Raw genomic sequence first — 15,340 nt, forward strand, 5'->3', positions numbered from 1 at the left:
TAGCTTCATGTATTCACCCTGCTAATACCCCTAATCTACACATTTTTGGACACTAAGGGGCAATTCACCATGACCAATTCAACTAACCTACACATCTTTGGACTGTGGGAGGAAATTAGAGACCTGGAGGAAACCCACACAGACAAGGGGCAAATGTGCATATCCCACAGTCACCCAAGGCCTGGGGTTCCTGGTGCTGTGAGGCAGCAATGCTAGCCACTGTCCCACCATGCCACCCTATTCTCTGGAAAAGCCAAGGCTGAGTGCTGACCTGATAGAGATTATGAATGTATATGGCAGGATTGAAGTTATCAAGTAATCAAGTACAGGATACAAAATCAGAACTGAAAATTCTGGTTATTATTAGGCATGTTTGTCCCATTCAAACTATAAATCTCTGTCCTCTCACACCCACCTTCCTCCCCATTGATTGTTCCACTAATTCATCCTTTTCTCCTCCTGCTTTCTTTTTCAATTCCCTGCTGCAATTAGACTTTTGAATGGACCTAACATATATTAAATTAATCTTTCTCAACACCCTAGCTATGACTGTAGCACTACATTCTGCACCTTCTCCTTTCCTTCTCCCCATGTACTCTACGAACGATATGTTTTGTCTTTATAGTGTGCAAGAAGCAATACTTTTCATTGTATCCCAATACATGTGACAATAATAAATCAAATCAATTCTTCTCCACTTTATGTGCTAACTCTCGGTTTCAATTTCAGACTACCTCTTGCCCTCCCTAGTGTCTCACCCCAAAATTTCAATCTTTATGCCTGAAGGTGAACTGCTTTGCTAATGGGGCATCAATATATAATCTAGTGACTACCCACATGTGCTTTGTTTCTGGGTGCAGTCACTCCCGCCTCCACCTTTCATCCCAGTCCCAGGAGTTTGGAGACTGGGCTCCAGAGGAGTAATGGCGGCCGGATGCCCCACAATGCCTCGCGCTGGGGAAATCGCTCAGTAGCCCGGGCTCGAATCTGCGCATGTCCAAGGGAAAGGGGAATCTGCGCATGTGCGGAAATGTTTCTGAACCCTGCTTGAGGTGTTGACCAATGGAAATTCTTGGAAGACCGGAAGGACTCTGGTCCTCCAGCCAATCAGCGCGGTCTTTGTGACAATGCAGGTTGAGCTTCAGACGGAATCAAACTCCCTCCAAAGAGGCCAACATCTGTGAGTCAAACACTTTCTTTTCTCCCCCTTTCCATTTCTTTTCTCATTCTGGGGGAAATTGGGGACTTGCAGCAACTGAAGGGTAAGGAAGTGAATCCAGGGAGGCTGCAGACTCTGGAAAGGTTGGCCCAGGTCTCTCGCTCTCTCTGAAAGACATTGACATCCTTTGCTCCCTCAGCTTGATACATTGATTTGTCTGGCTAAAAGGATGGTCTCGTTCCTAATGTTCACAATTAAAGGGCTGGTTTCTTCAGGAGATAGTTGACATTTAAGTGGAATATAGTAAGGTTTGGCATGTTTGGATATGTTTGGTGTAATCTGGTGTAAATTTATGATTCTTTGTGGGACAGTAATTTTATATAGCTCAGTGTTATGTCTAGTTTTGTTGTTAGGTACATATTAGATATATTATTTATGGTTCTGTGATAAATTTCATTTATTGTTATTTCAAATTTGTAATATAGCACTGTGGTGACATACATTTCCAGACATTGATTAATTACAGCACAGAAGATGTTCATTCGAGTCCGTGCTGACTCTCTGTCGAGCAATCCAGCCAGTCCCATTCTCCCGCTGTACCCTTGTATCTCTGCAAGATTATTTCCTTCAGTTGTCCATCCAGTTGAGCTTGAAATCTTGGATCATCTCTAATTCCAGCATTCTCATAAGCAGCGAGTTTGTGTTTGTGAACACTCAGCACCTTAATGAAGTTCTTACTGACATGGTCATGAAGCTCTGAGCAAGTAATACAGCAGTGTTTATTCAACACATGTTTTCCTCCAGAATCTGTACCTATGGGTTGTGTTTGTATTGAGTCTGGCAGTCTGCATCAAGGTTTTCAGGTCTCCAGGTCAGGAAGCAGTGAGTAGGGGTCGGCCACTCAGCATCAATCAGCACCTTCAGGAGAATTGTGAGGGTGTATATTAGATACAGCAGAGTGAGAGCAGAGGGAATATGTGAGATTGAGGTTTACAACTTTTGGTGAACAAAATAGGAATGAATGTTCAACTGAAACTAGAATCGTGTGTTCTGAATTTCTCTGCTGTACTGACAGTGCTGACTTTTCTAAATTCCTTTTACAGGTTTTGAGAAGGAGAAGATTTGCGATAGAAATCTGAAACCAAATGTCACACCGAGACCTGACACATTCACTCGATTCAAAAGGACCTGAATATCATCGCTCTTTCAGTCTCGAATTGAGTTGAAGTATGTACAGATGGAGGGCGTTGATTGGATCATTATATGAGTGTGTATGAAAAAAGCGTGTATAAAGAAATGGTGTTCTGTCTGCGTCAAAAGGTTTAAATATGTGACTGGAAAAGCATCAAGACACACAGATCTGAGTGAGAGTGTACCAGCGAACTGACTGTGGAAAGACCATTAACCAATTACACACCCTGAAATAAATATCACACCATTCACAGGGAGGAGAAACCATACTCGCTTTGTGTGTGTGGACAAGGCTTCAATTGATCATCAAACCTGGAGAGACACAAGGACACCCGCACCATGGAGAAACCGTGGAAATCTGGGGACTGTGGGAAAGGATTCAAAGCTCCATCTCAACTGGAAATTCACCGACACATCCACACTGGGAAAAGACCTTTTATCTGCTTTGAGTGTGGGAAGAGATTCACTCAGTCATCGCACCTGCAGACACACAAGCGAGTTCATAGTGGGGAGAGGCCATTCACCTGCACTGAGTGTGGGAAGGGATTCAAGGATTCATCTACCCTGCGGACACACCAGCGAGTTCACACCAGGGAGAGACCATTCACCTGTGCTGAGTGTGGGAAAGGATTCACTCAGTTATCCAACTTGCTGACACACCAGCGAATCCACACTGGAGAGAGACCATTCATCTGCTCTGAGTGTGGGAAAGCGTTCACTGAGTCATCCTGTCTGCTGACACATCAACGCAGCCACACCAGGAAGAGGCTGTTCACCTGCGCTGAGTGTGGGAAGGGATTCACACGGTCACCTCATCTGCTGACACACCAGCGAGTTCACACTGGGGAGAGGCCATTCACTTGCTCCGTATGTGGGAAGGGATTCACTCAGTCATCCAACCTGCTGACACACCAGCGAGTTCACAGCAGGAAGAACCCATTCACCTGCTCCAAGAGAAGGATTCATTGAGTCATCCAGTCTGCTCAAACACCAATGTGGTCGCACTGGGGAAAGACCTTTGATATGTTTTGTGCATGAGAAGAGATTCACTGATTCATCCAACCTGCTGAGACACCAGCAAGTCCACATTGAGGAGAGGCCATTCCCCTGCCCTGAGTTTAGGGAACGTCATCAGTCATCCAACTTGCTGACACACCAACAAGTTCACACCGATTAGAGACCTTTTCTTTTTAATCACAGAATTCCTACAGTGCAGAAGGAGGTCACTCGGCCCATTGAGTCTGCACCGACCACAATCCCAACCAGGCCCCACTCCAGTAAACCTACACATTTACCCTGCTAATCCCCCTGACACTAAGGGGCAATTTAGCATGGACAAGCAACCTAACCGGCACATCTTTAGAAGGTGGGAGGAAACCGGAGCACCCGGAGGAAACCCACACAGACACGAGGAGAACATGCAAACTCCACACAGTCACCCGAGGCTGGAATTGAACCCGGATTCCTGCCCTGACTATGGGTGTTAATTGAATCAATTGAGTTTAAGAATGTACAGATGGAGGGCTTTGATCAAATAATTATATGAGTATGTTTGAAGAAAGTATGTATAAAGAGTTGGGAGTTAAATCTATTCCAAGTAAAGATTGGTTCCAGTTTCTTCCTTCACCATAAGGCTGTTAGGATTATAACATGGTAACAGAGAATGTTTGTCCAATGGTGAAGTTTGGAAACTGGAGGAAAGTATATTTCAGACAGAAGTTTACAGTCCCAGCAGCTTTTGTGTGAGATGAAAGCCAGTGGGAATTGTCAGGGTCTGATTACCCGCCGATGTTCTCGGAGCCTGAACCATACGACCAGTGGAAGAATGAAGTGGAGATGTGGACATGGGTTACATCCCTAACAATGAGAAAACAAGGTCTGGCCTTGGCATTGCCACTGTCTAACGAAAGGAAAATTGGCAGCAAAACATTTTCTGAGCTGGAAATCCACTGATCAAGGTTTGGATCTTTTACTCGGTTTCATTGATGAGATTTACAAGAAAGATGATCTGATGGGTGCCTGTGAAGCATAGTCAGACTTTGTCAAGTTTTGAATGAGGGTGTAAGTATATTTAGCAGATCTGGATATCACAAAAAAGACAGGATTGGAAAAGCACTAATAGGTGAATGAATCTCAGGAATGACGGGGAAACAGATACCGTGAAATTCCCCTGGTCGTCGCAGTCCGGCGCCTGTTCGGGTCAATGCACCTAACCAGCACGTCTATCAGAACGTGGGAGGAAACCGGAGCACCCGGAGGAAACCCACTCAGACATGGGGAGAACATGCAAACTCCACAGAGACAGTGACCCAAGCCGGGAATCGAACCCGGGTCCCTGGCACTGAGGCAAAAGTGCTAACCAGTGTGCTACCCTTCCGTCCCAGAGATAAAGACCGTAACCAGTCTTAAAGCTACGCAAACAATTTTCTTATCCTTGTTAAAGATTAAAAATCCCGCAAAAAGATGCAGGAGAGTTGATGAAGAGTATCTGAGGCTCAGAGAACAGACTAATGCAAAGTGTGGAATGTGTGAAAAGTATTGAAGGATGCTGTCACATCCGATTGTAAAGCTGCCCTTGGCACATGACCTTAACGAGGTATTTACGTGGATCTAAAGGTATGAGACAAAGACAGAAATATTTTCATTCTACACATGATCGACAGGGTGATCCAATTTAGTCTTTCTCCAATCATACATGGCAAGGACAAAAGGATGATTCTAGACCAAGTGATGGAGAAGTGGACAGGGACTGGACCTGGGGCACCAGCTAAGTTTCTGACTGATAATGGAGGGGAATTTGTTAATGATGAGTTTGGAGAAGTGTGAAAACATGAACATTCTGGTCATGAACACGGCAGCTGAAAGTCCTTTCAGTGATGGACTCTGTGAAAGGAATCACACGGTGATCGATGAAATGCTGCAGAAAATCTCAGCTGATCAGCCAAACTGCAAGTTGATAACTGCACTGGCCTGGACGATTCAGGGAAAGAATTCACTTCAGGTGGTTGGAGGGTAGAATCCCTGTCAATTGGTCTATGGGTGAAATCCCAAATTACCCTCTGTGCCGGGGATAACCCTCCTGCTTTAGAAGGGACGACAATTAGTATAAATTTTATTCATATGATCACATTGTTTCACTAAAGCTCGAGCTCAGAAATTATTGTGGATCCTAGAACAGCGGTGTCTGAAATGTAATACTTTGTACATTTTTTTTCTTTGACTCATTGTGAAATATGTTGCTGTGTATTGTTCTGATCCTAATCAGGATTGTTAATGTTTAAAGAGAAACTCAAATACCCAGTGATTCACAAAGAATTGCACCACAAGATTCCACATTTTTAAACATAAGAACTAGGAGCAGGAGTCGGCCATCTGGCCCCTCAAGCCTGCTCCGCCATTCAATAAGATCATGGCTGATCTGATAGTGGGTTCACAAGAACAAAATTTATAAAACAAAATATTAAAAGCCAGCACTATGAACATAGCATAAGTCTTTCAATTATCAGATTATTTCATGAAGAGAATATTAACAACTTATTGTGGTTCTGAGGAGAGGGGTGTCTTTATATGTAATGCTTTGTACAAAAGGAGGAAAGTCACATTTTTTCTTCTTTGATTTGCTCTGAAACATTGTTTGTGTGAATGTTTTGTGGTCCCAGTCAGGACAATTAACGTTTAAAGAAAATTGTGAACACCCAGTGATTAACTAAAAGAATTACATGAAAAGATTTAACATTTTTAAACAAAAACAAACTTTACTGTATGTATAAAACAAAATAAAATTTAAGAATACAGCACTACGAACTGAATACTGTAATCGATAAAGACTTATGGTACAAACCTGTTTTTTAACCTCACCCCAAAAGTTTCTTTATACTTAATGATATCTTGAAAGTTCAATTCTGTTCCTGGGACTCTCAAAGGTATGTCAAAGCTCTGCAGAATTCACTTTAATTTTCCTCACTTTTCCAGCTATTCTCCAGGGAGGGCCTTTCCATTAGGCCCTTTTGGCTAAACAATTCTCCAATTTTCCTTTGAGACCTCAAAACTGTGGACTCCTCAGTCCAACCGTGGGCTTCACTGCCTTCTTGCTGAAGGATTTAAACATTGGCAGCACCCCTGGTTCCTAATGACCCTCTAGGCTTCTGGTCCCACAGCTGGTTCGCAGCTGCTGGTCCCATATCTGATGGCCTCCAACCTAACTGCAGACTGCCTGCTTTCTGTGAGAAACACCCAGAATTCCAAGCAGGGCTCACTTATCCCCGTGCTAACACATCTGTTGGAATGTCTGTTAGATATTTAGCTTCAAAACTAAACCTTTTTTTCCTGAGGTCTGCATGAAGAATTCCGATCTGTAACAAAGACAGGGCAATAATTGTCAGACCCGAAGTCTCCAGGTCTCCAGCTAAAAGAGCCCAGCTGCCCTTTTACACTTCATACCCTTCGAGTTTTGACATCTTAAACCAACATGGGCCACGTCTTGTGAATGTGAATCCCCTTCGGGTGTTTCTGTCAGATTCTCAGTGCAGGTTTTCCATTTACCTTAAATTTAAAAAAAAGCAATTGTTGAACTAATTCATACTTCTAAAACATAGGAATTATGAAATTAGATCTTTGCAACACCTTCCCCATGAAGAAATGAAAATGTATCATCCTCTTTTATCCCATTTGAAACATTACAATGTAGACTCAAAAGATTGGCTCTTCTCTCTCCCCACAGATGCTGTCAGACCTGCTGAGATTTTCCAGCATTTCCTGTTTTTGTTTCAGATTCCAGCATCTGCAGTATTTTGCTTTCAACAACGTACAACATGTTGTATACTTAAATAGTTGTGATCTTATCAAATGGTGAAGCAGGCTCAAAGAGCCAAATGGCCAACTCCTGTTGCAAAGTCTAATGTTTAATTACCTTATAACCTGCAATACACATAATAATCCCTCCATTATCCACTTCACATTCACAAGTCCATCTTGATAACTGCACACTGCTGGATTCCATGTCCAGGAACCTCATTCCACTGAAGATGGAAAATATTACTGCTTGCAGTGTTTTCTGACAGTTTTCTTCTTATAATAATTATCGTGCAAAGTTCCTCCTGCAAGAGGAGAGTCCTCATTGCTGTTCATCTGTGAATTTTCAACTTCAGTTTTGAAAACAGTCTGTTCAGAATGCACATTTTGAACTTGATTTTCTTCCATGTTTGTAGTTCCTCCATTGTTTAAATCTAGAGAGAATATTCCAGCCAATTCCACATTGAAATGTCTTCTTCTTGCTCTGTTGTAGCTGCAGCTTCATTTTTAACTCCACTTCCCAGACTCAAACATTCTGGATTCACTTTTGGAGAGAGCAAGATCAAAATAGCTTCTTTTTGTGTCAACAACTCTTTCCTTCATTGGTCAAAATCTTCTTCAGCCATTTAAAAAATGTTGTTAAAATGCTTTTTATGTTCAAGCAAAAATGTTGACCATTCCCATTTGGAGACTATGTGATCTCGGGCTTCAGAAACAGGAATTGAGAACAAAAGCAGGGAGGTTATGCTGATAGTTTCTAAAGCTCTGGTGAGGCCACAACAGAACACTGAGCCCAGTTCTGGTCACCACACTTTTGGAAGGACGTGAGGGTCCTTGAGAGGTGTAGAGGAGATTTACCGGGATGGTTCCAGGAATGAGGAATTTTATCCACAAAGCTAGGCTGGAGAAGCTGGGATTATTTTCCTTGGAGAAAAGGAGATGGAGGGGAGATTTGCTTGAGATGTACAAAATTAAAATAGGATTAAATAATGTGAGAAGGTAAAGTAATGTGAGAAGGTGAGGTGGCATGGTAGCACAGTACTTAGCACTGCTGCTTCACAGCTCCAGGGACCTGGGTTTGATAACCAGCTTGGGTCACTGTCTGTGTGGAGTTTGCACATTCTCCTCGTGTCTGCATGGGTTTCCTCCGGGTGCTCCAGTTTCCTCCCACAGTCCAAAGATGTGCGGGTTAGGTTAATTGGCCATGCTAAAATTGTCCCTTAGTGTCCTGAGATGTGTAGGTTAGAAGATTAGCGGGTAAATATGTAGGGATATGGGGGTAGGGCCTGGGTGGGATTGTGGTCGTTGCAGACTCGATGGACCAAATGGCCTCTTTCTGCACTGTAGGGATTCTATGATAAAGCTGTTCCCATTAGCTGATGGTGCAAGGATAAGGATGCAGAGATTTATATATTCTTAGCGAGAGATGCAGGGGGATGTGAGAAAGGGATGTTTTATGCAATGAGTGGGAATGAGCTGGAACTCACTGCCTGTGAGGGTGGTGGAAGCAGAGACGATGAACGATTTAACAAGGAAAATGGACCGACACTTGCGGGAAATAGAACTGAAAGGATAAAGGGATAGAACGGGGCAATGGGACTGACCGGTTTACCCCATGAGAATAATTCCAGAACTGAGAGTATTTAACCCTCTGAAAATGCCGGTGTTACTTTTCTCTGGAAAACTGAAGACTGATGGAAGTCTTCAAGATTATGAAGGGGTTCAATAATCCAGTACGGATTTAACGAGAAACACCTTTACCAGCGAGTGGTGAGAATGTGGAACTCACCACCACAGCGAGTGGTTGAGGTGAACAGCATGAATACATTGAAGGGGAAGCTAGATACATACATGAGGGAGAGAGGAATAGAAGGATATGCTGATGGGGGAGATGAAGAGGGGTGGGTGGAGGCTCATGTGGAGCATAAATACTGACACAGACCAATTGGGCCGACTGGCCTGGCCCTGTGCTCTGGAATCATTGGAACAGAGATAAACGTATTTAATTTAGATCCACTTGAAGGAGAAGTAGGATTTACTATCCAGGATCAAATAAATGTCCTTCATCAGCTTGTGTGGTTCATTTGTGGAAATGTGCTCTCCCAGCCCACTGGAAGCAAAGTTGTGAGAAAGACCAATCCAGCAGAGCTGGACCTTCTGATCCAGGATCTTCTGATCCTCCCACTTCACCAACTGTCAGAATGAACATGGTTCAGTCCTGGGTGTGATTAACAGCAGCAATAACAGCAGACTCCAACCCCTGTGATCACTTGTGAACTCGCTGGTGGTTGCGCAGGTAGGTTGACCGACTGAATCTCTTCCCACACTCAGAGCAGGTGAATGTCCTCTCCGCAGTGTGAAGACGCTGGTGTATCTGCAGGCTGGATGAATCAATGAATGCTTTCCCACACTCAGAGCAGGTGGGTGGCCACTCCCCAGTGTGAATCCGCTGGTGTGCCTTCAGGAAGGATGACCGGCTGAATCCCTTTCCACACTCGGAGCAGGTAAACGGCCTCTCTTTGGTGTGAACTCGTTGGTGTATCCGCAGGCTTGATGAATCAAAGAATGCCTTCCCACACTCAGTACAGGTGAACGGTCTCTCCCCAGTGTGAACGCGTTGGTGTATCCGCAGGTTGGAGGAGTGAGAGAATCTCTTTCCACAATCAGAGCAGGTGAACGGCTTCTCCCCAGTGTGAACTTGCTGGTGTGCCTGCAAGTGAGATAACCGACTGAAACCCATCTCACACTCAGAGCAAGTGAATGGCCTTTCCCCAGTGTGAATTCGCTGGTGTGTCAGCAGATCAGATGAAGTAGTGAATGTCTTCCCACACTCGGAGCAGGTGAACGGCCTCTCCTTGGTGTGAACCCGCTGGTGTCTCAGCAGGTGGGATGAATGAGTAAATCCCTTACCACAATAACAGCAGGTGAACGGCCTCTCCCCAGTGTGACTGCGTCGATGAATTTCCAGCTGAGACGGGGATTTGAATCCCTTCCCACAATCCCCACATTTCCACGGTTTCTCCATGGTGCGGGTGTCCCTGTCTCCAGGTTTGTTGTTCAGCTGAGGTGGCCACACAAAGCGTCTGTACAATCTCTTCCTGGTGTAAATGGTGATGGTCTTTCAAGCTATGTAACTGTCACTGGAACAGTCTCACTCAGATGTTTGTATCTTGCTGCTTTTCCAGTCACACTGATGTTTAAAACTTTCTGAAGCAAACAGAAGAGAAAGACATTTCTCCTTCTTGATTCAAAGGCTAATGATATTCAGATCCTGATAATCGAGTGACTCTGTCAATTCTTCACTTGATGCTTGATTTGAATTTTGTGTCTGCAAATTCTCCCCCTTTGAAGATCCTGTAAAAGAGGTTTACAAATTTCATCACCGTCAGTTAAGGATAGAATCTACAATTGGCAGTTGTTAATTTCTATGAAGCACTATTTTCTATCTTGTTCCCCGAAAGCTGTAAATAACTGTCCCACACTCTCCCTGCATTACCTGGAGTATTGTGTGGAGCTTTTGTCTCCTTACTAAAGGAAGGATACACTTGCAATGGAGGGAGTGGAGCAAGGGTTCATTCGACAAATCCCTGGAAGGGTGGAAGTTTCCTAGGAGGAGACTCGGCCTCTATTCTCTCAAAGTTTTGAAGAATGGGGGCTGATCTTCTATAACTCAACTGAGTTGAGGGCGGCACGGTAGCACAGTGGTTAGCACTGCTGCTTCACAGCTCCAGGGACCTGGGTTCGATTCCCGGCTTGGGTCACTGTCTGTGTGGAGTTTGCACATTCTCCTCGTGTCTGCGTGGGTTTCCTCCGGGTGCTCTGGTTTCCTCCCACAGTCCAAAGATGTGCGGGTTAGGTTGATTGGCCATGCTAAAATTGCCCCTTAGTGTCCTGAGATGCGTAGGTTAGAGGGATTAGCGGGTAAATGTGTCGGGATATGGGGATAGGGCCTGGGTGGGATTGTGGTCAGTGCAGACTCGATGGGCCGAATGGCCTGTTTCTGCACTGTAGGGATTCTATTCTAACTTCTTCACACAAAGGTTGTGAATCTGTGTAATTCCCTGCCCAGTGAAGCAGTTGAGGCTACCTCATTGAATGCTTTTAAGGCAAGGATAGATAAATTTTTGAACGGTAAAGGAATTAAGGGTTATGGGGAGCGGGCGGGTAAGTGGAGCTGAGTCCACAAAAAAATCAGCCATGATCTCATTGAATGGCGGAGCAGGCTCGAGGGGCCAGATGGCCTACTCCTGCTCCTAGTTCTTATGTTCTTATAATAACTCTAGATGTATCAATGTTGTTATGATCCTTATGAGTACAATAACCTTAAAATTAACATTCCCAGACAAACCCAATGGAATAAAGCAAAGGGAAAGATTTCACCTTCTAATAAATCTTGCAATAATCAAATTAAAATCAACATCAATGAATCATGCATTAACAGACAAACAGTATTTGAATAGACAGGATAAATTTGTCTTTAAATATCTCAGACAATAAAACAGGTTCCACAAAATCACAAACATTTCCCCCTCAGTATATTTGGCACGAATTCCAGTTCCAGAGTCCCACAACTCTCTGTAATTCCCAGGGGGAGAAAGAAAGTGTTTTACTCACAGATGTTGTCCAGAGGATGCAGTTTGAGTCTGTGGTGTAGTTTGGGTCTGTGTGTGAAGTTTGAGTCTGTGTGTGAAGTTTGAGTCTGTGTGTGAAGTTTGAGTCTGTGGTGAAGTTTGAGTCTGTGGGTGAAGTTTGAGTCTGTGGTGAAGTTTGAGTCTGTGTGTGAAGTTTGAGTCTGTGGTGAAGTTTGAGTCTGTGGTGAAGTTGGAGTCCGTGGTGAAGTTTGAGTCTGTGTGTGAAGTTTGAGTCTGTGTGTGAAGTTGGAGTCTGTGGTGAAGTTTGAGCCTGTGTGTGAAGTTTGAGTCTGTGTGTGAAGTTGGAGTCTGTGGTGAAGCTACAAACAGAAGCTGTTCTGTTTCAAATCAAACTGCGGGACTTGGAAGAAAATGATGGGAAGAGATTTTGCAAAGTCCCCTCCCCCACTCCCTCAGCTGGCAGCCTAGCGCGCAGGCGCAGAGGGCGCTGCTGAGCCGAGCTGTCCGGAGCAGGCGCAGAGAGCGCTGCTGAGCCGAGCTGTCCGGAGCAGGCGCAGAGAGCGCTGCTGAGCCGAGCTGTCCGGAGCAGGCGCAGAGAGCGCTGCTGAGCCGAGCTGTCCGGAGCAGGCGCAGAGAGCGCTGCTGAGCCGAGCTGTCCGGAGCAGGCGCAGTGCGGCTGCCGCCAGCGGCCGCTCTCGATCTCTTTTTGGAGCAGCAGCCGCCGTAGAGAGAGGGGGGAGGGGAGATCACCGAGCGGCTTCTCGCTCTGACCGGAGCCGCCAGCCGGTTGACTGGAAACCTTGGCTCAATGTGGTGCAGGGGAACAATGGGAGGGGACGGGGCTCCCGGGTCCGCGCGCCCGGGCCTGCGCAGTGGAACCCCAGGACGTCATGCCAGAGCAAACTGATCCCTATTGGCTGATTCTAGCGTGGACGTTCCCAGCGCTCAGTCTCCCATTGGAGCAGACAGACGACATTGCGGATTGGACAACAGCTCCGCGCGTCCGGAGGTCAAAGTGTCCCCGGCCCCACGTGGGCTCGGGTTTCGCTGTCCAACATCCGTGAGTGAAACACTTTCCAATTCTTTTCTCATTCTGGGGGAAATTGGGGACTTGCAGCAACTGAAGGGAAACGAAGTGAATCCAGGGAGGGTGCAGACTCTGGAAAGATTGGCCCAGGTTTCTCTCTCTCTTAAAGATATTGACATCCTTTGCTCCCTCAGCTTGACACATTTATTTGTCTGGCTAAAAGGATGGTCTCTTTCCTAATCTTCACAATTAAAGGGGTGGTTTCCCCAGAAAATGGCTGACCTTTAAGGGGACAGTAAATAGGACAGAGATATACCTAGTGTTGTTGTGGTACATATTAGACATTATTATGGTTCTGTAATAATTATTTACTATTAATTCTACATTTTGATATGTACTTTATATCTTTACAGTCCTCGCGATATAGAGATCATTCAGCAACTCCAGTCCTTACCAATGCTTTGTCGAGCAATCTAGTCAGCTCTATTCCTCCCCATATAACTGTACTTCTGTAAGTTCATTTACTTCAAGTACTCATCCAATTTCATTTTGAAATTATTTGCCACTGCTTCCACGATCCTCATAGGCAGAGATGCAGATTAAGATTACCCACTGTCTGGATAATTTTCTTCCTCACATCCCCTGCCACTGTGCTGCTAATTAAGAAATAGAGTATGGCATATCACACATTTGTCATTCAGGTTTATACACGTGATGTTAAATATATATTCCAGCAGACTGCATATTGAGGTTTTCAGGTTTCTTTGAAGCTGTTGAATTGCTCCTTCACTAAAATTGTTTGGCTGAATATTTAGTACATCAGAGTGAGAATAGAGAGAATGTGTCATGCAGCACGGTGGCACAGTGGTCGGCACTGCTGCCTCACAGCTCCAGGGACTTGGATTTGATTCTCGGCTTGGGTCATTATGCAGAGTTTGCCTGTTCTCCCCGTGTCTGCATGGGTTAGAGGGATTAGCAGGGTAAATATGTGGGGTTATTGGGATAGGGCCTGGGTGGGATGGTTGTCAGTGCAGATTCGATGGGCCAAATGGCCTCCTCCTGCACTGCAGCGATTCTATGGTTTCTATGATCAGGGTCGATTTTTTTTAGGAACGATAGAGGAAAGATGGTTCCATTGACACGAGAAGTTTTGCTTTTGAATTTCTATCCTGCCCGACAGTGATGACTTTCATGAACTTCTTTTACAGGGTATTGGAAGGGGAATATTTGCAGACAGAAATCCCAAACCGTGTAACTGGAAAAGCACCGACACACACACACCCGAGTGAGAGTGTTCCCTTGAACTGACTATGGAAAGAGATTCAACTAGTTACACAGCCTGAAAAAACATCACACCATTCACAGCAAGGAGAAACTGTACATACGTTTTATGTCTGTACGAGGCTTCAAATGATCAACCAACCTGGAGAGACGCAAGGACACCTGCGCCATGGAGAAACCATGGAAATGTGGGGACTGTGGGAAGAGATTCAGATCTCCATCAGAGCTGGAGATTCATCGACGCAGCCACACTGGAGAGAGGCCGTTCACCTGCTGTGTGTGTGGGAAGGGATTCAGCCGTCCATCTGCCCTATTGAACCACCAGAGAATTCACACTGGGGAGAGGCCCTTCACCTGTTCAGACTGTGGGAAGGGATTCATTAATTCATCCAACCTTCTGATACACCAGCAACTCCACACAGGGGATCGACCGTTCATCTGCTCTGAATGTGGGAAGGGATTCACCCGTTCATACAACCTTCTGACACACCAGCAGGTTCACAGTGAGGAGAGGCCATTCACTTGCTCCGTTTGTGGGAAGGGATTCACTCGTTCATCCAATCTATTGAATCACCAGCGAGTTCACACTGGAGAGAGGCCGTTCACCTGCTCCATGTGTGGGAAGGGATTCAGTCAGTCATCCAACCTGCTGACACACCAGAGAGTTCACAGTGGGGAGAGGCCATTTACCTGCTCTGTCTGTGGGAAGGGATTTTCTCATTTATCTTATCTTCTGAAACACCAGCGAGTTCACATTGGGGAGAGGCCGTTCACCTGTAATGTCTGTGGAAAGGGATTTATTCAGTCATCCCACCTGCTAACACACCGGCGAGTTCACAAACGACTGCAAGGTTTGGATTCTACTCTTCTTGATGCTGTTAATCATATCTAGGTCTGAATCATGTTCACTCTGACAGTCTTCATCCGTTGAGGTTTAATATTCTGAATAAATATGAAATATACCAGCTTTGTTTTTAAAATTGTTGTAGATTTTTGTCTTTCCCACCTGACCCCACATCACCAGGCTGGAGCTCAGAAAGGACAATCGGGGGAGGATCATATGGCAAACAGGACGCAGTCCTTCAGGGTCACAGAGAGGGACAAACAGCACTTTGCTCTTCCTCATCTCTCTTCACGACAGCAAAGTACTCGTGTGGTTTAATCCTGAGATGTGCAAGAATCTCAGTCGCTCCCTTCCATGTTTCAGCGCTCCGAGACCAGGAACAGAAGTTCCTTTACAACTGTGTTTAGAGTCAGGAAGAACAACAGTGAATGCTGGAAGCAGGCTGCTAAATCAGA

At 45.1% G+C, this 15,340-nt stretch overlaps 2 protein-coding genes across 2 annotated transcripts; one reads left to right on the forward strand and one right to left on the reverse strand.

Annotated features, from left to right (window-relative positions):
- Positions 1 to 9,407: 9,407 nt before the first annotated feature.
- On the reverse strand, positions 9,408 to 10,166 carry LOC144480672 (uncharacterized). Its single transcript, XM_078200268.1, has one exon. It carries the CDS (start codon positions 10,164 to 10,166, stop codon positions 9,408 to 9,410), a length of 759 nt encoding a protein of 252 aa, XP_078056394.1.
- A 2,588-nt stretch (positions 10,167 to 12,754) lies between these two features.
- LOC144480673 (uncharacterized) lies at positions 12,755 to 14,933 on the forward strand. The gene is made up of 2 exons (XM_078200269.1): positions 12,755 to 12,793; positions 13,969 to 14,933. The coding sequence occupies exon 2, from the start codon at positions 14,211 to 14,213 to the stop codon at positions 14,931 to 14,933; it is 723 nt and encodes a 240-aa protein (XP_078056395.1). The 5' UTR covers positions 12,755 to 12,793; positions 13,969 to 14,210.
- The last annotated feature ends 407 nt before the right edge of the window (positions 14,934 to 15,340 follow it).

This window comes from Mustelus asterias, chromosome 30, assembly GCF_964213995.1.
Source record: "Mustelus asterias chromosome 30, sMusAst1.hap1.1, whole genome shotgun sequence".
NCBI lineage: Eukaryota > Metazoa > Chordata > Chondrichthyes > Carcharhiniformes > Triakidae > Mustelus > Mustelus asterias.

Bases quoted from the DNA above. Each gene is read 5' to 3' on its own strand.
- LOC144480672 (XM_078200268.1), bottom strand. From the start codon at position 10,166: ATGGAGAAACCGTGGAAATGTGGGGATTGTGGGAAGGGATTCAAATCC.
- LOC144480673 (XM_078200269.1), top strand. From the start codon at position 14,211: ATGGAGAAACCATGGAAATGTGGGGACTGTGGGAAGAGATTCAGATCT.